This window comes from Symphalangus syndactylus, chromosome 16 (genome assembly GCF_028878055.3).
Source record: "Symphalangus syndactylus isolate Jambi chromosome 16, NHGRI_mSymSyn1-v2.1_pri, whole genome shotgun sequence".
Taxonomy (NCBI): domain Eukaryota; kingdom Metazoa; phylum Chordata; class Mammalia; order Primates; family Hylobatidae; genus Symphalangus; species Symphalangus syndactylus.
Genome location: NC_072438.2, coordinates 32,752,698 through 32,773,803, shown reverse-complemented (window position 1 = coordinate 32,773,803; position 21,106 = coordinate 32,752,698). Strand labels below are relative to the sequence as shown.

Below are 21,106 nucleotides of genomic sequence, written 5' to 3'. Positions count from 1 at the left end.
TAGAATTACAGGCATGAGCCACCGTGCCTGGCCTACTGAATGTAGTTTTAACAAGAGCTTGAAGTTTCAATTGTGTTTGTGAAAACTGTCTTGCTACAATATCCTCTTTATGTTTATGAGAACCTCTGTTGGGGGCTGCTCTTCTGTCATATGTCTCCCATTTCCAGCATGGCGTGGAGACAGGAGCATTTGGAGAGATGATATGTCCTCGCTGAGAGCTCTCTGAACATTATACAGTTATGCAGTTAAATTCCAGGGTGCTGAGGAGTATTAAATAAAGTCAATGATAGATACAAGAAACAGGAGGCATTAATTACAAAAATTTTTAAACTCCATTTTTAGGGGATTTTAAATATATCAGGATGTTAATAATTCTGGAGTTTCGTGTTACTACCAAAACATGTCAGATACATCTATTTCTCTTTGTATGTGTTTGTGTTTTATTTTGATTTTTAGAGATTTGAGGGGTAATAAATTTGAATGTGACTGCAAAGCCAAGTGGCTATACCTGTGGTTGAAGATGACAAATTCCACCGTTTCCGATGTGCTGTGTATTGGTCCACCAGAGTATCAGGAAAAGAAGCTAAATGATGTGACCAGCTTTGACTATGAATGCACAACTACAGGTATTCAGAGCCTATCTCATCAGACACGGATATTTAGAATAATCTCTTTGTCTTTCTTTTAGACTGTCAACAGAGAGTGGGGAAAAGTGAATATAGAACTGTTTATCAAAATTGTTTTAGAGAAATTTTAAACATTCTAAAGAAATGAATCGATGTGGTAAGGAAAATATCTCAAAAGTCTGGGAGAATTTTTGTTAACTGCCCTGGCTTTATTTTTTCTTCTTTACAAAATTCAAATTTCTCTAAGGGTTTCATTTTCTTAAGTCAAAGTATAAACTTGTGGGTTTGGCAGGAGAACATTTTCAAATCCGTCTAGGTTTCGTAGAAGGCCAGTGCAGGGTGGCCTAAATTACTCAGTTGAGACTGTTCTCTTGCTTTAGGCAGATGTTCATTGGACATTTAACTAACAAACACCAGAATTTTTTTTTTTTTTTTTTTTTTTTTTTGAGGCAGATTCTCACTCTTCACCTAGGCTGGAGTGCAGTGGCATGATCTCGACTCACTGCAACCTCCACCTCCTGGGTTCAAGCGATTCTCCTGCCTCAGCCTCCTGAGTAGCTGAGATTTCAGGTGTGCACCACCACACCCGGCTAATTTTTGTATTTTTAGTAGAGACGGGGTTTCGCCATGTTGGCCAGGATGGTCTCGATCTCCTGACCTCATCATCCACCCACCTCGGCCTCCCAAAGTGCTGGGATTACAGGTATGAACCACTGCGCCTGGCCCAAACACCAGACTTTTAAACCCACAAACGACTTTCAGAGTCCCATGTAAGAAGAGATAACTAGGTAAATTATAACCAATGGCAAAATAGAAAATAAAAGTTAACAACTAGTTATCAAAAGGAAACAACTCATATTGAGGGAAAGATGTAAAGAAAGTTTGATTTTGTTTTCCAGGGCCTGCCACAAACTTTCAGTTTATACATTTTTCAGGTTATAAGATAAAACCAAAATACTAACTGCCTCCACTGTCACAACATGGGGCCAAAGGTATTGGTGAGTATCTCCATGGGAAAGGCTTAGGTGGGGTTTCTACAGCTTCTAAAGCCAGAGAGATGATCAGGCCACTGTATGAAACCTGCTTACCCGATTTATAAAAATAAACATTCAGACTGAGAGCTGATATCTACAAAGCCTCAAGTCATGTCAGGAGAAGCAGCAGGAATAAGAAACAGAAAATAGTTACAGGAACTCAAAAGACACCAAAACTCCAAGAACAAAATACCACATTTAGGCCAGTCCCCGCTACCACCTTCCAACAAATAAACAAAAACCCTCAAAGTAAAGATCATTTCTAGGTGTCTTTGTTTGTAAATAAGGGACCCTGCAAGTTCTATTCTTTTCTGATAGACAACCTGAAATCTCACAGAAATGACTTTTCCTTTCATCATCAAATACGGGCTTATTCAGCTGTGTAATTGGCAGGTGCCCCAGAGTCAGCTGAGGCCACCAGGAGGTTAATTTATTGTATTTTAGGGCAAGGGCAATAAATCAGAGGTCATAGTCAATAACATTTGCACCAAAAGGTTGGGCATTCAAGACTATTTGGCATTAAATGCTAAATTAAATTAAATTGAATTAAACCAAAGCTAAACCAAAGCTCACTGAGACTTCTCACTACCTTTTCTCCATTTTCTCTGGAGAGTTCTTGAAACGCCAAGGTGAAATTTGCAGATTTTCCATTGTTGTCTTCACACCTGGCCATAGTGTGGAGAAACTTAGCTAATCTCTGATGGAAGTAATGGGCTAGAGGGCCGTGGGAATAGGAAATAATTTCTACAAGAAAGCATATTTTCTGAACTTAGGGCCCTGGGGATGGTTATGAAAGTGATCCAGGCTCTGAGAATTGTTATTGGAATGGTGGTAGCTTGGAACTGAGGTAACCTGTCCTCATCCCAACATGGAGCAGCAAGAGGCCTTAACACATTTTAGAGCCTTCTCTGTCTTATGCAGTATTTGTCTTCACGAACAAGCTTCCTACTAAACTTTAGAAAGTCAGCGCTAGGCTTTCTGGTGAGAGGGAGATGATAATTCTGGCTTTGCTATGGTTTTATCCCTTCAAGACTCACAAACAGAGATGAGGCTTTTTTTGATAGTTTCTTCCATGGGGAAAAAAATGGTGCAACAAAGTTGTGACCCACCCCCAAATATAGGTCCTGCCATGTAAGAACTATGTCAACAAATTGTTGAGTGTTCGGGGTTCATATCTTCTGTTCAGATCAAACCTCAGCCTCTGTTGCTTCATTAAAAGCTAGATGGGGAGTAGGGGCGTGGGGTGGGGGGAACAAATGAGAATGGAGGGAAAATGGAAAGTCAAATTCGAGAGTTCATGGTACAGTTATCGTATTCTTGCCAAAGGTTTAGAAAGAAGCACATTTTCTGGATACGGTTGTTTTCCTTTTCAACTCAAATTTTCAGAAAAGGGGTGAGTTTTCTCCTGTCTCACTGTTTTTTCCCAGACAGTGGAAAGTACTGTTACCATTCTATTCCTTGGCCAAGGGGTGTAATTGATACCACAAAGCCACCATTGGGCTGTCTCAGGTCTTTAGATCAATCAGCTCTTGAACCCTCCCCTTCAAGTCTATTTTTAACCACCTCAAAAGTCCCTGTTACCTACCGATGATTCCTTGTGTTAGGTGGGTAGTTCACTAAATTCCTTAGAGGAAGTGAATTTTGCATCCTAATTGTCCTGTTAGCTTCCCCTTTTCAGGGCTGATGAAAATGCAAAGAGAAATAATGCATTAATGTGCAGTTTCTCTCCCAGCAGGATCGGCATCATGTATAATTTATTTTCTGCAAGTGCTATAAATAGCTATGTAAAAATCTGTTGATTCCACTGGGAGAAAGGCCTAAATTGTAAGTCCCACTGACATCATGAACTTAATCCAGTGTGAATGGAAGTGGCAGTTCTTTTTGCAGAGTGCCATTAATATTTTAACACTAGTAAATTGATGTCACATCAATATGTGTATTTCTGAGATCTTTCCACAAGAACGTGCTTTTGCTGTTTGTGAGAAGTAAATTTAACTGGGGGTGGGAGAAGATATTTAAATTCCTCTGGTCCTCTTCTCTGATACCCACAAACATATATGCATCAATCATTTTCTTTTCATTCTCTAGAGTGCAGTGGCACAATCATAGCTCACTGCAACCTCAGACTCCTGGGCTCAATTGATCCTTCCACCTCAGCTTCCAGTGCGGTGGGACTACAGGCATGCGCCATCATGCTTGGCTAATTTTTTTAATTTTTAGTAAAGAGAAGGTCTTGCTATGTCAGCTAGACTGGTCTCAAACTCCTGGCCTCAAGCAGTCCTCCTGCCTTGGCCTCCCAAGCTGCCAGGATTACAGGCACAAGCCATCTTGCCTATCTTGCCTGGCCTCGTTCTTCTTTTTTCTTTCTCTTCCTCTTCTTCCTCCTTCTCCTCCCTTTTTTTGGGGGGTGGGGTGGGGTCTTCTACTAAGAGTTAGATTTGTAATTCAGATGATTTAACAATCTGTGTTATGCCAGATAGTATATAGAAAATATTGTGAAACCACTGTATGGGGAAAATAGATTAAAACAGGGCTACGAAAGGCTAGATTTGTAAAATGCTCTGCACTGTGACAGCTCCTTTTCATCCTGGGATTCTTCAGTAAAAACGGAAACTTTCTAGTCTACACTTTAAACAGCCTGCCTTTTTAAGCAAATGCTCATGTTTCTGAGAATTCAGAGTGCAGTAGGGAGGCTAATGGGAGGGAGGAGGTGAGTGAGTTATGGGCATCATGGGAGTGCTTAGAACCTTTGGCAGACTCGGATTAGTCGAATGCAACCGGAGATGTAGGAGAGGAGTTTATAGCCATCTTGGTTGTAATTAAAAGAAAGCAGCTGTATTCTCCAAGTCCTTTTATATCCCTAGAAGAGGGAGCACATGATGACTGCTGCCATTTCCCCTTTCTCTGTCTACGTGTGAACACAGAAACCAGCAAAGTCTTGTGCAGTGAACACATGCTTTCTGGCTTCTACACTGTTGGCACTGCCAGTGCCAACAGGAGTGAACAGAGGTTCACTTTTTTCTGTTTATTTATCTTTGACCAAGCAACTATTATTTTGGCGGTGGGAGGGGATTGAGGGAGAGCCGTGACTCTTCCCTAAGTCTTCAAGTAGGCAACTGAATACTATCATTGTTGCGTACGTCAAGTACTGAGTGATCACCATAGCACTGCAGTATATACTTACATGTACGCTTGCATATAGTCTTTACGGCAACCTCATGAAATAGACACCACCTTCATTTTACAGGTGAAAAAAGAACCTGAGGCTCAATTGTCTTGTCAAAGGTCATGTAACTAAAAGTGCTTCTTTCAGTGCCGTCATGGGATCCCAGTGCCTTAGCCCTACTAAATATGGACGATCTACTTGCTTTTGAAATAATCCTGAATCAGAAGCCCAGTTTGTCTTATCTCCGAGCCCCAGCCCTTCACCAGGATGTCCTGCTCTGGACTTGGGGATGGGAAGGTTCCCCGTCCACTAGAGCCACTTGTCCACACTCTCCCTCAGTCACCTCCTGCCTGTTGGGCTGCAGAGGCAGCCTCTTCTTTTCTTCTCCTTCTCCCCACATCTTCATGCACCACTCAGCCTCCATCCCCTCCCCTGTAGTCTTTAGAGTGGGCTGAGAAGCAAGGCCAGTCCACTCACACTGGTTTAGCCAATCAGTATTCAGTAAGCACCTACTCTGCCCCCAGAATGACAGGAGGGGCACCTCTAAAAGGTAACATGTATTGAGCACTCACTTTGTGCTAGGCTAAGTGGGTAGGAACCATAATACCCTTGAGACTGTAGCAGAGGGTTTGGTTTGGTTTCCAATGTTCAGTGTGCCATTTGGGGAGTGTACCATTCATTCTGAACGTGCAGTGGGGTTGTCTGCTGACAGGTAATCCTAAGCTAGGGTTTATAAGAACTGCAGATAAAGGGTCAGGTAAGTTTGAGAAGCACCACATCAAACAAAAAACAGACTTCTTCCCTACAGGGGCTGTTCTGAGAGAGCTGGAAGTACAGCATTTTCCAAACTCACTGGACCGCGGCCCCCGCTTGTCACAGAGTGATTTGCATGGCAGTTTTGAGAATGTTGCTGTGCAGCGTCCTGTCCGTCTCACCACTTTGAAAGCCAAGTCTCACCAAATATGTTTAAAACTCTGAGATCCTTTAGCCGAACTCGGGAAGCTGTTTCTCCACAGGAAGCTGTACTAGAAGCTGTGCATTCTGTCTGATAATCCTGTGCAAGCCAGGACTCTTTCTGGAATGTCCCAGAGTAAAATACGCTGTGATGTTTGTGTTGCATCTCTCCTGTCCTCCTCCTCCTCCCCAGTCCTTTTCAGAGCTGATGGGATGACGGAAAGGTGATGGTGGTTGATAATCCCTGCAGGAGATTTTATGAACCCTTTTCTTTTTAAACCCCATTCCCAGATTTTGTTGTTCATCAGACTTTACCCTACCAGTCGGTTTCAGTGGATACGTTCTACTCCAAGAATGATGTGTACGTGGCCATCGCGCAGCCCAGCATGGAGAACTGCATGGTGCTGGAGTGGGACCACATCGAAATGAATTTCCGGAGCTATGACAACATTACAGGTGTGTTGTGGCTTTGATCAGATGTGTTGAACTAATTTCGGCATTGCCGCAAGCCCGTGGGAGGAGGAATGTCCTCTGTATTGAGGGAGAGCTCGGCTCTCTAACCTGGTTAGAGCCTACCCTCTGGGTGTCTCCAGTCTTTGTCTTGGTGTGGTCCATTACTGGGAGAGTGGAAACCTCAGGTAGTGACCCTGCTTATTATTGATGATCATTCACGGGTTGCACGTGGTGGGAGGCATTTTCTGGTAGTGGTGAGAAGTCACACTGAGAATCCCTTGTCCTGAGCAGTATGGGAGCCCAAATCTGCACCAGCTTTGTAGCAGCTAAATGATGCTTTGACTTTCATTAAGTTGATTGTTAACTAATATGCTAACAAACACACACACACACATACCCTATAGTTTGTTCCTAGTGCCCTTTGCTAAGTCCTAGTGATCACTGCTTTCTTTTAGTAAGTACATACGAAATAAGAATAAATGGATCCCTAAATTAGGCATTTGGGATATGAATTAGTTAACGCTTCTTTCAGTGCCATCATGGGATCCCAGTGCCTTAGCTCTACTAAATGTGGACTGTCTACTTGCTTTTGAAATAACCTTTGAACGACTCCTCATTTATCAACGTGCAATCTGATAACAATACTGTGTAAACAGTACCACAAAGGTCTGATTATCACCCCAAGAGAGGGTTTCCTTGAGAGGTTCCTGAAGTGGCCTTAGAGCAGCGTTTTACTGTTGTAGCAAGAAGCAAGAATTTCTGGGTTGGGAGGCTCCTAAGAGTCTCCCAAGCACCAAGTGGCTTCCCAGAAGGTACAGGGGTGTGGGGAGGCAGGGAGAGCTGCTAATGAGCCTTATCTCACAGTGTATCTCGGTGTGAGATGTACATCGGATGCTCCGGGGATGCCATTTCAGATGAGCTGGCCACCGTCGGGCCATCTGGCCTCCCTGTGCTGAGCTCACCTTCCGGAGAGTAACGCTCTTGGAAGTGCAGACTCAGCACAGAGTAGCACAGGTGAACCTGCTGTGGAAGCCAAGAACAAGAGAGATGAGGAAGTGAGTCCCTGTCCACGTGGTTTTGTGCTTCCCCCTTTATCCTGACATGGAAGATATAGGAGGGGAGGATGAGCTGGCCTCTCTGCCTTTTCTCCTCCTCTCTGGTAGGAGATGGGAACAGAGTGAAGCTTTGCTGTTTTTTGTTTTTTGTTTTTTTTGGATTTTTTTTTTTTTTTTTTGAGACAGCCTCTTACTCTGTCACCCAGGCTGGAGTGCAGTGATGTAATCTTGCCTCATTGCAACCTGGAACTCCGGGCTCAAGGGATCCTCCTGCCCCAGCCTCCCAAGTAGCTGGGACTATAGGCACACACCACTGCACCCAGCTAATTTTTTATGTTTTGTAGAGACAGGGTCTCGCAATGATGCCCAGGCTGGTCTCAAACTCTTGAGCTCAAGGGATCCTCCTGCCTTGGCCTCCCAAAGTGCTGGGATTATAGGCTTGAGCCACCGTTCCTGGCTGAGCTTTGCTCTTGAACAAGTTCCAATGCCGATGTTGACAGTGAGCCTCTGAGGCGCCAGGGCCTAGTTTATCCCATTGGAAGCTCATAACAGCCCTTGGAGTTACACCTGCCCATAGGTTAGAGGACAAAAGCGCTCTTCTTTAGAGAGAGGAGGCATACATACTAGAAAGAGTTCAGGTTTTGAAAACTGATGCACATGGATTGTACTCCCAGCTCTGCCGTGGTCTAGGAAGAACGCGTGCCTTTGAGGCTTGGTTTTCTCATCTGGGAAATGGGGAGTGGATGTGCCTCAGGTGGATGCTATGAGGATTGAGTGCACAGAGTGGGCGCTTCTCCAAGCTGCCATCCTTTTCAAAACCTTACAAATGATGAGGTCAAGGCTTAGGCGTGTCCAGTCACCCACTGTTTATTCAGGGCTGAGCCCGGGTTTTCTCATGGTTGTACCCTACTGGTTTTCTGTCCCAGGTTGACCTTGGTAGGACAGCCCTGTCTTTCTTTTTTCTTTTCCTTTTTTTTTTCGAGATGGAGTCTCGCTCTGTTGCCTAGGCTAGAGTGCAGTGGCACAGTCTCGGCTCACTGCAACCTCCACCTCCTGGGTTCAAGCGATTCTCCTGCCTCAGCCTCCTGAGTAGTTGGAACTACAGGCACCTGCTACCACACCCGGCTAATTTTTTAATTTTTAGTAGAGACAGGGTTTCACTATGTTGGCCAGGCTGGTCTTGAACTCCTGCCCTTCTGATATACTGCAGCTGGTGGCATTCTTAAATCTATTCATTCGTTCTCAAAGATTTCTTGAACACTTATTCTGAGCCAGGCATGTTCTTGGTGCTGGGGAAACAGCAGTGAATAAACTAGATAAAACTCTGGCCAGGCATGGTGGCTCATGCCTGTTATCCCAGCAGTTTGGGAGGCCAAGGCAGGTGGATCACGAGGTCAGGAGTTTGAGATCAACCTGGCCAATATGGTGAAACCCCGTCTCTACTAATAATACAAAAATTAGCTGGGCGTGGTGGCAGGCGCCTGTAGTCCCAGCTACTCAGGAGGCTGAGGCAGAAGAATTGCTTGAACCCGGGAGGCAGAGGTTGCAGCAAGCCAAGATCATGCCACTGCACTCCAGCCTGGGCGACAGAGTGAGACTCCATCTCAAAAAAACAAAACAAAACAAAAAAACCTCTGCCCTCAGGAGTTCTCATTCTAATGGGAGAAAGAGACAATAGGAAGAATATTCGTATTGTAATAATTATTGTAAAATTAATTGTAGTATTTAAAAAAACACATCAGACAGAAAGGTACTAAGGAGGGGAAATAAAGTGAAGAAGGAAGATGTGGAGTACTGTGTGTGGGAGGATTTGAAGGCTTGGGTAGAGGGTCCAGGAGAGGCCTCATCAAGAAGGTGCTACTTGAATAAGACCTGTGGGATTGCAGGGATTGGTTCCCATGAAGAGGGGGGAGAGCATTCCAGGCAAAGGGAGCAGCAAGTCCAAAGGTAGAGGCAGGAGAGCATCTTTCCTGTTTGAAGAACATCCAGGGGGATGGTTTGGCATGAGCCAGATGAGCCAGGGGGGAGTTGCAGTTGATGAGTCCAAAGTCAGAAAGGCTCATCATGGAGTCTCACAGGTCCTAGGAAGGACTTGGCTTTTCCTCTGAATGTCCTGCAAAGCCATGGAGGGTTTTGTGCAGCGGCAGGAGGATGCAGGTACCTGGCTAAGAGGCTGGATTGTGTCCAGCTACCGGGTCAAACATAGCCTTTTGGAGTGAGGGCAGAAAGGTCGAAGCACAGTGGCTAGCTAAGAGGCTATGGCAAGAATTCAGAATCCAGGCAAGCAAGCATGGCCTGGACCCAACGGAGGCCACAGAGCTGGTGGGGAGGAAGTCAGTGCGATCCGAGTGAGTGTGGCTGGGGCCAGAGCCCTGCTGGACCTTGTTAGTTTCCAAAGATTCCTCAGCCCCTCAGTCTCCAAGTCTGAATCATCCCATAGCTCGGCAGCCATGACATGAAGCCCACCCAGCTCCTCTTTGCACCACCAAGCCCAAGAAATGAGTTCCAACATCAGACTGGCTTTTGACCATCCTGGCTCCAGCCTTTACTAGCTGGTGGCCATGGCCAAGTGATTTAATGTGCATGAGCCCCTTTCATCTGTAAAGTGGAGATTTTAGGAATTTCCACTTTATCTGTAAAATGGGATCAGCATAGTACTGGACTTAGGGAAATACTATAAGGATTTTTTTTTTTTTTTTTTTTTGAGACAGAGTCTCACTCTTGTCGCCCAGGCTGGAGTGCAGTGGTGTGATCTCGGCTCACTGCAACCTCCACCTTCCAGATTCAAGCGATTTTCTGGCCTCAGCCTCCTGAGTATCTGGGATTACAGGCACACACCACCATGCCTGGATAATTTTTGTATTTTTAGTAGAGACGGGGTTTCACCATGTTGGCCATGGAGTTCTTGAACTCCTGACCTCAGGTGATTCACCCACCTTGGCCTCCCAAAGTGTTAGGATTACAGGTGTGAGACAACGTGTCTGGCCAATACTATAAGGATTTAATGGGGGTAAAATAGGAGCAAGCCTCCTTTTCCCCCCACAGACTCTACCTTTTTGATTTCCATTAAAACTGCTCCACAACTTGCATGAGCGTAGGGAATGCAGAGACCAGCAGACTTCCCTGAAGGAGGTAGAAGGTGGTGCTACAGAAGGAAGGGGGACCGCTCCATGGAGGGAGGAGAGGAGCTGTCTCTCGGTAGCTGGCATTGAGCCTGGCATGAGGGAAAGGCCGATAGCACACGTGGGTAGGCAAGGACACTGCCCTAGGTGCTACTTGCCTACAAGAAGCACGAGGTAAATGTGGACCATTCTCCATCCCTGTGCTGTGCATACTTCATTTGACATCTTGTTTGGCCATGGGGTGGTCCCCAAGTGGACAAGGGCAGGGCAGGATTTTCTCAATCCATGCACTTCCTCCTTTGCAGGCCTGGTGACCATGTTGCCAAAGGGACGGCTCCAGCTGTCCCTGTGCCTCAGGGGAGAGAGAGGAACCCATGGTCATGTTCACTCTGAAGTTCGCTTCCCCTTATTCTCTCTACGCCTCATCTCGGCTTTCCCAATTTTGGTTTATTTTGTTCGCCTTTTGATTTCTGCAGGCTAAGTATGTTCCAACCTGTAATCCCTCTTCCTACATACACATACAGACACACACACATACACACACACACACGCACACACACACACAGTGATTTGTCTGCTACTGACAACTCCATGCTAACCTGGACAGAGTATGTTACAGAGCATCTCCAGGAAAGGAATTCCTTCTGTTTCACACAGTCCTTTGCCTGTGACAGACAAATCTCTAGGATGCTTCTGGGGGTCGGTGGCCTCCATAGCCAGGTGCTCAAGAAGGGGACGAGGAGCCCGCACTCTCAATTAGTGCTGGCAGGATGGAAATCAATGCCGCTTTTGAAGAGCAGCTTGGCAGTTAAAACCCAAAAGCTTAAAAATGGGCACAACATTTGCCCCAGCAATTCTTACACTTGAGAACACTGCCAGATGGTATCAAAACGTTATTTAACAATATTTTAAAGGAAATGTTATTTTACAATAAGGAAAAGCTAGAAATAATAGCAATGCCCAACAGTAGAGCGTTAATTAAGTAAAATATGGTGCATCCATGCAATGGGATACTGTGTAGTGTCAATATCAAGTTGTTGAAGAATCATCAACCTGAGGAAATGTTCACAGCATGGGCACCAAGTGAAAAAAAAGTAGATTATAAAATATCTATGGATAACATCAACCCCAGTTTTTAAAAAAAGAATATTTGAATATGTGCATAGATTAAAAATTAAATAATATATCAAGATCTTAAGTGTTATTTCACTTTTATAGTACAACTGGTTTGTATTTTCTTCTTTGTGCTTTTTGGTTCTTTGGTAGCAGAGTATAGACTGAGGCCAAATTATCTGAATTTAAATCTCAGTCTCTACCACATACTAGCTGTGTGACTTTTAATAAATTACTTAACTTCTCTGTGCCTCAGTTTTACCCTTTATAAAATGGGGATGATGATGACGCTAAGAATAGTATATGCCTCATATAGTTGTTGTAAGGATTAAATAAGTAAATGCATGTAAAGTGCTTAGAATAGTGCCTGATCATACCTACACACTTTTTAAGTTTTACCTCTTAGTATTTTCAAAATTTGCTCTGGTAAACATTTAACACACATATCCTCAGGGAAAAACAATGCAATAATTAGTTTTAAACATGGAAAAGGGATTAGGTCCTTGCAGGAAGGCCAGAATGGTGAAAGAGAAAAGTAAATGCCACTCTGAAAACCACCCAGTGTCAGCCCCCAAGGCCAATCCTTAGGATAGAAATGGAATCATCCTTAGAATTTGCGATTCTGGCCAAATTCACTTTGGTCCAAATTGCCTAGAAAATTAAAGGAAAGAAATAACCTTTAATCGAATGATCTAGATGGAGGATCAGTGGTCTTGTAGGTGGTCCTTTGCTTAGTGGTTGGTCTTCTGGAATGGGGAGGTCTGGGGGGCATCTGGGTGCAGGGTGAGAAGAGATGGTGGGAGGTGAGCCAGAGAGGAGAGTCACCACGGAAAATGATCCCCTGTCTCTGCAAAGTCTTAGTTTTATGACGCCTGAGCTAGATCAGACTATCGCTCCTTTAGATATTTATGCATGCCCACTGTGGGCAAGCACTAAGGGGCAAGGGCTTGTGATTATCGTGACAATTGCTTCAATTGTCCAATAATGATAGCCACTAATGATCAATCACCCCCTAGGTGCCAGTGCTCCATGCTAAAAACGCTTGCCATGAATGATCTCATTTCATCCTTACAGTCACTTGTAAGATCAGTGCTGGCAGCATCTTCAATCTCATTTTACGAATGAGGAACTTGAGCACAGAGAGTTGGGTTAACCGGCACAGGGTCAGAAAGCTTACAAGGTGCAGGGCCACCTGGTCTGTGTCATAAGGTTTAACCCTACTCTTTCTGCCTCCACTTGGCTTCCTTTGGCTCTGGAAATCAAAAGAGCCCAAATGTCTTCAAGAACACTCAGAGATCTTTTTCTCCTCCCTCTGAGACCTCACTCCTGCCTTTTCACCATCCCTTACCCCCCCGACCCCCCACCGCCCCAGGAGAAGCCTGTTTAACTGCCTCCTTCTGCCATATGGAGTCAGGAAATACTTTTTTTTTCAAGGATACACATTTTTTTAACTGACAAATTAAAATTGTATCTATTTATTTGTGTATAAAATGTTGTTTTGAAATATGTATACATTGTGGAATGGCTAAATCAAGCTAATTAATGTAGCTTTATTTAAAAGCATGATGATAATTCCCTTGGTACATTAGTGAGTTTCCTGAATTGTATGCCTGCCTCTGAGGACTCCAGAGGCCCTGATGACCTCACGCGGCCATTTCTATGGAGGCACATTTTTAAACAATTAAAAAAAAATTGTTTTAATTGTGGCAAAATACACATAGCACAAAATGTACTATCTTAACCATGTTTTAGTATACTGGTCAGTAGCGTTAGGTACATTCACATTGTTGTACAACTAACCTCCAAGCGCTTTTCATCTTGAAAAACTGAAGCTCTGTGCCATTAAATGACAACTCCTCATTTCCCCCATCCCACAGCCCCTGAAAACCACTCCTTTCCTTTCTGTCTCTATGCATCTGACTGCTCTAGGTACCTCATATAAGTGGAATCATATACTATTCCTCTTTTTGTGACTGGCTATTTCACTTAGCCTAATGCCCTCAAAGTCCATCCATGTTGTAGCATATGTCAGAATTTTCTTCCTTTTTAGGGCTGAATAATATTCCATTTTATGTATATGCCACATTTTGTCTATCTCTTCATCCATTGAAGCAACTTGGGTTGCTTCCACCTTTGGGCTATTGTGAAGGATGATGTTGTAAGTGACTTAGTCTGTTTGGGCTGCTGCAACAGAATACCATAGACCGAGTGGCTTATAAGCAACAGAAATTTATTTCTCATAGTTCTGGGGCTGGAAAGTCCAAGATCAAGACACTGGCAGATTTGGTATGTGGCAAGAACCCACTGCATAGCTGGCCACCTCTTTGCTGTGTCTATGTGGTGAAAGGGCAGAGGGAGTTGGAAGGGCACTAATCCCATTCCTGAGGACTCTGCTCCCATGACCTCATCACCTCGCAAATGCCCCACTACCGAATACCATCACACTGGAGATGAGGTTTCATCATATGCATTTGGAGAGGGCACAAACATTTGGTCTATAGCATTAGGTGTACAGATATCTCTTTGAGTCACTCCTTTCAGTTATTTTGGGTATACACCAAGAAGTGGAATTGCTGGTTCATAGGGTAATTCCATGTTTAATTTTTCAAGGAATCACCATACTGTTTTCCATAGTGGCTGTGCCATTTCACACTCCCACCAGCAGTGTATAAGAGTACAAGTGGAGATGTGTTTTTAGCTGTAGTTGCACTAATCTCCTCTCCTTTATTTTGGAGCACAGGTCAGTCCATCGTGGGCTGTAAGGCCATTCTCATCGATGATCAGGTCTTTGTGGTGGTAGCCCAGCTCTTCGGCGGCTCTCACATTTACAAATACGACGAGAGCTGGACCAAGTTTGTCAAATTCCAAGACATAGAGGTCTCTCGCATTTCCAAGCCCAATGACATCGAGCTGTTTCAGATCGACGACGAGACGTTCTTTGTCATCGCAGACAGCTCGAAGGCTGGTCTATCCACAGTTTATAAATGGAACAGCAAAGGATTCTATTCTTACCAGTCACTGCACGAGTGGTTCAGGGACACGGATGCGGAGTTTGTTGATATCGATGGAAAATCGCATCTCATCCTGTCCAGCCGCTCCCAGGTCCCCATCATCCTCCAGTGGAATAAAAGCTCTAAGAAGTTTGTCCCCCATGGTGACATCCCCAACATGGAGGACGTACTGGCTGTGAAGAGCTTCCGAATGCACAATACCCTCTACCTTTCCCTTACCCGCTTCATCGGGGACTCCCGGGTCATGAAGTGGAACAGTAAGCAGTTTGTGGAGATCCAAGCTCTTCCATCCCGAGGGGCCATGACCTTGCAGCCCTTTTCTTTTAAAGATAATCACTACCTGGCCCTGGGGAGTGACTATACATTCTCTCAGATATACCAGTGGGATAAAGAGAAGCAGCTATTCAAAAAGTTTAAGGAGATTTATGTGCAGGCGCCTCGTTCATTCACAGCTGTCTCCACCGACAGGAGAGATTTCTTTTTTGCATCCAGTTTCAAAGGGAAAACAAAGATTTTTGAACATATCATTGTTGACTTAAGTTTGTGAAGGTGTGGTGGGTGAAACTAAAAGACATGCAGCATTAGCTCTTGCAAGAGAGGACCAAGAAAAGTCAACAAACAAATCAAAGTCAGGCTCAGAGCTCTGAAATTAAAAAGCACTGAAATAGTTAGAGGTTTTCAAACTTTTAGAACTCACATTTTAATCAGGGATTGCATTTATTGGCTAACTGCATGACATGCCCATTCTACCATTTAAAAAAACATCTTAAAGCCTGTAATTTCTGAGAAAAGAGTACAGCATTTACTCTTATCATCTAGAAATGTAATATGCTTTTTTTCCCCCTTTTTAATGAGGGAGAAGAAAATTGGATAAGATGGGACAGCTCTTATAATGAAATAAAAAAACAAACTTTGGCCGGGCGCGGTGGCTCACGCTTGTAATCCCAGCACTTTGGGAGGCCGAGGCGGGCGGATCATGAGGTCAGGAGATCGAGACCACAGTGAAACCCCGTCTCTACTAAAAATACAAAAAAAAAATTAGCCGGGCGTGGTGGCGGGCGCCTGTAGTCCCAGCTACTCGGAGAGGCTGAGGCAGGAGAATGGCGTGAACCCGGGAGGCGGAGCTTGCAGCGAGCCGAGATTGCGCCACTGCACTCCAGCCTGGGCGACAGAGCGAGACTCTGTCTCAAAAACAAAAAACAAAAAACAAACTTTGAGCCCCTCTCATTCCATTTTAGCAATCTTTTTGGTAAGAACTCTTAAAGCCAAAAGTCAGCTGAAAAGATTTGCTGATTATTAGTTTAAAAATCTTGTAACACTCAGCAGTGCTATTTTGAGTCATCCCAGTTTCCTGAAAGTAATGCCCAGTCTTCCTGAATCCTCCTTAATAGCAGAACCTTGGTGATTTTGTTGGCTCATATGAATGCTTGTCATGGATATGTTAACAATTTAATGTTTGACATTGCTTCCTCTGCCACAAAGACAATATTCTGGTGACACATGTCTAGACCCAGCACAGGCTGTAGGCCCAGGAACGACTCAAAGGAGTTTTTCCCTCTTTCTTATGGTTCAAAGCTGACCCTGGTGGTGGCCAGAGCAGTAATGCTTGTTTGATGCTCTTCATGGCTCATCTGCTTCTCGGAACCCACCCATTGAGTTTGTGGGTAACCAGCAGATAGGCCAAAGACTGAATGGTGCTTTTAATTTCATCCTTTAGAGGCATGAAACAGTTATTTCCGTCTGATGAGCATTCGGTAAAATTTTTGAAGTGAGATTTTACGAAGTCAAAGGGGACTTTATACAGATCTCAACGTGCTTTGAAACCTAGAGGTGGCCCTTTGATTTGTGCATGTCCTTGCCCTCTGGACAACTTAATATTTCAAGTAATCGAATACCAACTTCCCTGCCAGCCCACCTGCCTTCCGCCCCGCTTGTGTAACAGTCCCGTTTTGTTGAGTTGCTATTGCAGCTGCCAGTGCAGCCCACACCAAATCACAACCCAAGATACTCAGATAGGAAGACTCCTTCCTCTCCCAGTACTTTACCAAAGGAAACCCCCCCAGGACCCACATACTCACTGGGGGCCATGTGTTGGCAGTGGAATCAGCCTGTGCAGGCTGGGGATCTCAGGCGGATCAGTAGGGGCCAGCTTTGCAGCCAGCCAAGCTGAACCCCACACTCCAGGTCTGTGCTCAAGAGAACAGATGGTGTATTTCCAAATGGGCCTCTCTGGTATGGGCAATAGGGAAGCTCCTGGGGTCTGGTTATGTGGAAGATTCTTAGTGGATGTTCCGCCTGGTTAGCTGGTTCTCTTCAGAGAATACAAAGTGAATGCCTTTAGGGGTAGCTCTGAAAGAGATACCCAACAACTTCATTCCTAGCCATGAAAGTAGCACGATCATATTGCACTGTATTGTTATTGTAAAATGAGTATTTGCCATGTCATGAGTAGGTAGATGTTTTGCCACAAATATGAATGTGTTTGTTGTTTCCTGACTTTAAGCAATGAAGATTGAGACAATAAATAGCGCTCAGAGAATGAAGCATTGATGTTACATCAGCACTCTTGGGTACATTCTGGGACTGTAGGCTGAGGCTTCCAGCCTCAGAAACCACGGATTTTAATGAACGAACTCACCCACACATAGTAGTGTTGTTACTTGAAACTTCTACAAAATACCAAGCAAACAGGAGAAAAGTGGTTTGTTTTCATTTTTAAGTGCAAATTACTTTTCTTCTGCATTTTTTTTTTTTTTTTTTTTTGCCTTCTTGGTTTCTTTGAACAGGCTACAAATGCCCAGGTCCCCCCATTGGAAGCTGAAAGGGGAAGAGCTCTGCCATTCCTCCAGCCCTAAAGATGGCAAGCTATTCTTTCTGTTGCATGGAACCCCTCAGACAAACCTGGGCAGAAAAATGGGTACTTGGCAAACTGTGGGAGATATTTAGACAGTCCCAGCAACTATGCCAGATCAAAGTGATGTTCCCAATTCCAGCCACCTGTAGGGATGGCAAGGTGGCATCTCTTCACAGTGTTGCCACTGCAGAGAGGTATCACATTCCCAGCTGTACCTCTGAGGGTAAATGAGCGACTGACCCCCTGCACTCACTATTCTGGTCACATTGCCAGATTCTGGGAAACCAGGAAACACAGGACGCTGGGCTTAGGATGGGGAGAGCTGTTGAGCCCAGATGGGGAATTAGGAGGTGAAAGAACGATCTAAACAGGTGATGGGTAGGGTGTGAGAAGTGGGTGACCCACTCAACTGCAATCGGGTTTTCCTTTTTTATAATGTTATTTTATACAAGACTAAAGCCTGCAGTCTACAGAGCGCCTATGCTGTGGGAGGAGATATTTGTTCTGGCCAACTTACTAAAGGAGCATAGATGTTCTTGGCACAGGGTGGCGAAATCTTTGCTTCATTAATCTTACTGCTCCATCCCAAGAATCCCTGAAGTTTTAAACAATTTCTGCAAGAAGCATTATTCCAGTAATAATGTAAAACAAAAAACCAACCAAGCAACAGCAAAAATGCAAAGCAGAGAAATATGTGGACCGTCCCCAGTGGAGATCAGCTTGAAGGAGGGGGCAGATCTTTCTTCTACTTTCCCTCCCATCACCCACTGGGTGGTCGTCTGCTCAGCTTGTTTCTTCTTTATGAACTCTGTGGCTAGGCTCCTGGACTGAACCCTCTGTGCAGCCATGTGGCTTTAAGGCCTTTCCTTAAAGGGGGCTTGTCCCCATACTTCATAGGGTCGGGAATGAGTCTATTATCAAGACTCCAAAAATAAATCTTAGACATGAAGAGCACTGTGTTATTGGACAGTGGATGGTAAGGCCACCTCACATTTAGCAAAGCTTTATATTTTTCCAATGCACATTAGTATTCGCCTCATTTGTTCATAAATAGCTCTGAAGTTTATTGCAGGGCAGGTGTTATTCTAATTTCAGAGAGAAGGAAATAGACATGAAAACTATATAAATTGCCCGCCATGGTTATCCAATAGGGACTGGCAAAGCAAGAACTTTCCCTCTGATCGGCAGACATTGTATTTTCTTTCTAAGACAGACACCCTGCTATACTCTCCCGGAGAAAGACTTTCATTTCTAGCATGATTTTGAATTTGGCAGCACCTTGAGACAAAGTAAAAAGTGCAATAAAATATGCATAGCCAGGGCCGGGCGCGGTGGCTCACGCTTGTAATCCCAGCACTTTGGGAGGCCGAGGCGGGCGGATCATGAGGTCAGGATATCGAGACCACGGTGAAACCCCGTCTCTACTAAAAATACAAAAAAAATTAGCCAGGCGTGGTGGCGGGCGCCTGTAGTCCCAGCTACTCGGAGAGGCTGAGGCAGGAGAATGGCGTGAACCCGGGAGGCGGAGCTTGCAGTGAGCCGAGATCACGCCACTGCACTCCAGCCCGGGCGACAGAGCGAGACTCCATCTCAAAAAAAAAAAAAAAAAAAAAAAAAAGAAAATGCATAGCCAGAGGAAAAATCACACTGAATAGACATCATTCAATCAACTGGTCCATTTAACAATGAACAAACATGCAATTACATGCCCCACTCTTTTTACAAGCAAGGCCCCACTCTTGAAAGTGGTCCAGAAATTTTGAATAGTTTTCTGTTGTTGTAAGGAGGATATCTAGCTGGTCTGGTTATTTCTCCCCCCGCATAGCTATGGGAAGGATGTTGAGGTTGAGACACATCTGGTTCTTGTCACATTGTCCACCAGATAAACAAGAAGAGATCTGTGAAGGAAAAATTCAAAACCTGAAAGCACGAGTGGTGATGAATTGCTCTCGGCCATCATCAGCCTTCAGGGAGCACACTGGAAATGGCAGAGTTGCATTTTTCTTCCCCATGGAGTGAGAGTCTGTGTATTTTTAGGAAAGAAATCAGCGTGGGATGCCAGAGGTTTGGCGGTCAGGAATGCTCATGGTGGAAATTTCTCTGGCCTGGGGTATAATGAAGGGGATATGAAGATCTGCAGGAGGGGAGTCTATTTGCCTGCCACCTAAAGAAAATCTCTTAGGCTTCCTGATTCTTCCGCAGAGGTATCAGCCTCTCCTTTGCAGCTGCGGAAGGAAGGAAGTTCTTTAATTAGGCAGTGGCCAAAGATTCTGTTCAACAGCTTCCTGGAGTGGAATACAATAATCTAGTTGTATGCAATGACGCAATTAGAAAGTGGTCCGGATTTGGGTGGCAATGGAAGGGGAATGGCAAAGTGGGCAGATGGCTCTGGAGGAAACTTGGGAAAGTAAAAACAAACTGGAAGAAAAGGAAAAAAGGATAATGGTTTCCTTTGCCTCAGCCAGGCAAGCAGAGGGTAGAATGACCAGGAAAATTAACAACATCTCAGTTATTAATGAAGAGAACCAACTGTAATGTCATTCAAATAAGAAGCATATTGTAAAGCTACTGAGATCTAAACCAAGTTATTATTATCCTTACTGTATTCCATTGCTTGTATCAAAATCTACTTTTTTTCCAGTAGGAAACTATGCATTCCCTATCAGTCCCTTTGATTATCAGGAATGTATAAGAATTGTGATAAAATAGGCCAATATGCTATTTGGTACCATTTGTATGTATTTTAAATGCATAACCTAGGTAAAATCAGAATAGTTTCTATGTGTAAAGAAGCAAGTTTTACAGTATGCAGACTACAGTGGATGTATTTTAGGCTGTATACATATTTAGCTCTTTTTGGTAAATAGGGTGTACAAACTATATGCCTCTTAATTCAATATATTCAGTAAGCCTATGAATAAAAAGTGGTTCATGCCTAATATGGTTTTGATCTCTGGTCTGCTTAATATGAATATGGCCACTTGAGTCACAGATTTGCAGGGACACCCATGGACCACCGAGGGACAGCAGTATCTTTATAGCTCACTCTTTGTTTAGATGGAAGGTAACCACCACAAGGGTCTTTTGCTTCTTCTATTTGGAAACTAAAACATCACCCAAAATTCACTAAAAATTCACTGAAGAGCTTCATGGTTACACTCTGCCTGACCTGTGGAATTATAATCCTGACAGATTGACAAAGAACTCTAGGAATCTTCGGATATCTTCCAATTCTACAAGGTAAGGAGGAAGTGAGATTGCAAGACTTCGTTGATTGGGTTGAACCATCATGAACTCCTGAGGACAGAGCTTTTGTCTTGTTCTCTGCATGTCTGGGAGCTAACCTGGCCCACAGTAGGCATGCAGTGTTTGCCAGGTATATCTTCATCTAAGACCCATCTGGTTTAGTTGGACAAATGAAGGCTCAGAAACCAAATCACATATGACTGTGTGCTTACTGTGTGTCAAGTACTTCCATATGCTATCAGGCTTTCAAAAATCTTCAAGAACAGAGTTCTTGCCCTCAAGAGACTTAAAATCTAGTTAAGAGGGAAAATAGTAAGTGCATGATGCTATCGTCAACAATACAAGGTTTGGATAAAATTTTGCATCACATTCCAAGCACGGTGGCTCAAACCTGTGATCCCAGCAATTTGATAAGCCAAGGTGGGAGGACCGCTTGAGCCCAGGAGTTGGAAACCAGCTTGGGCCACAAAGT

General features: G+C 44.2%; 1 protein-coding gene across 1 annotated transcript in view; it reads left to right on the top strand.

Annotated features, from left to right (window-relative positions):
* LGI2 (leucine rich repeat LGI family member 2) overlaps positions 1 to 20,327 on the top strand; it is a 32,589-nt gene extending 12,262 nt beyond the window's left edge. Inside the window, exons 6-8 of the mRNA XM_055245905.2 lie at positions 457 to 626; positions 6,072 to 6,236; positions 14,264 to 20,327. Coding sequence (XP_055101880.1) covers positions 457 to 626; positions 6,072 to 6,236; positions 14,264 to 15,081 — 1,153 coding nt within the window. The 3' untranslated portion in view covers positions 15,082 to 20,327. The remainder of the gene's footprint in view (positions 1 to 456; positions 627 to 6,071; positions 6,237 to 14,263) is intronic.
* The last annotated feature ends 779 nt before the right edge of the window (positions 20,328 to 21,106 follow it).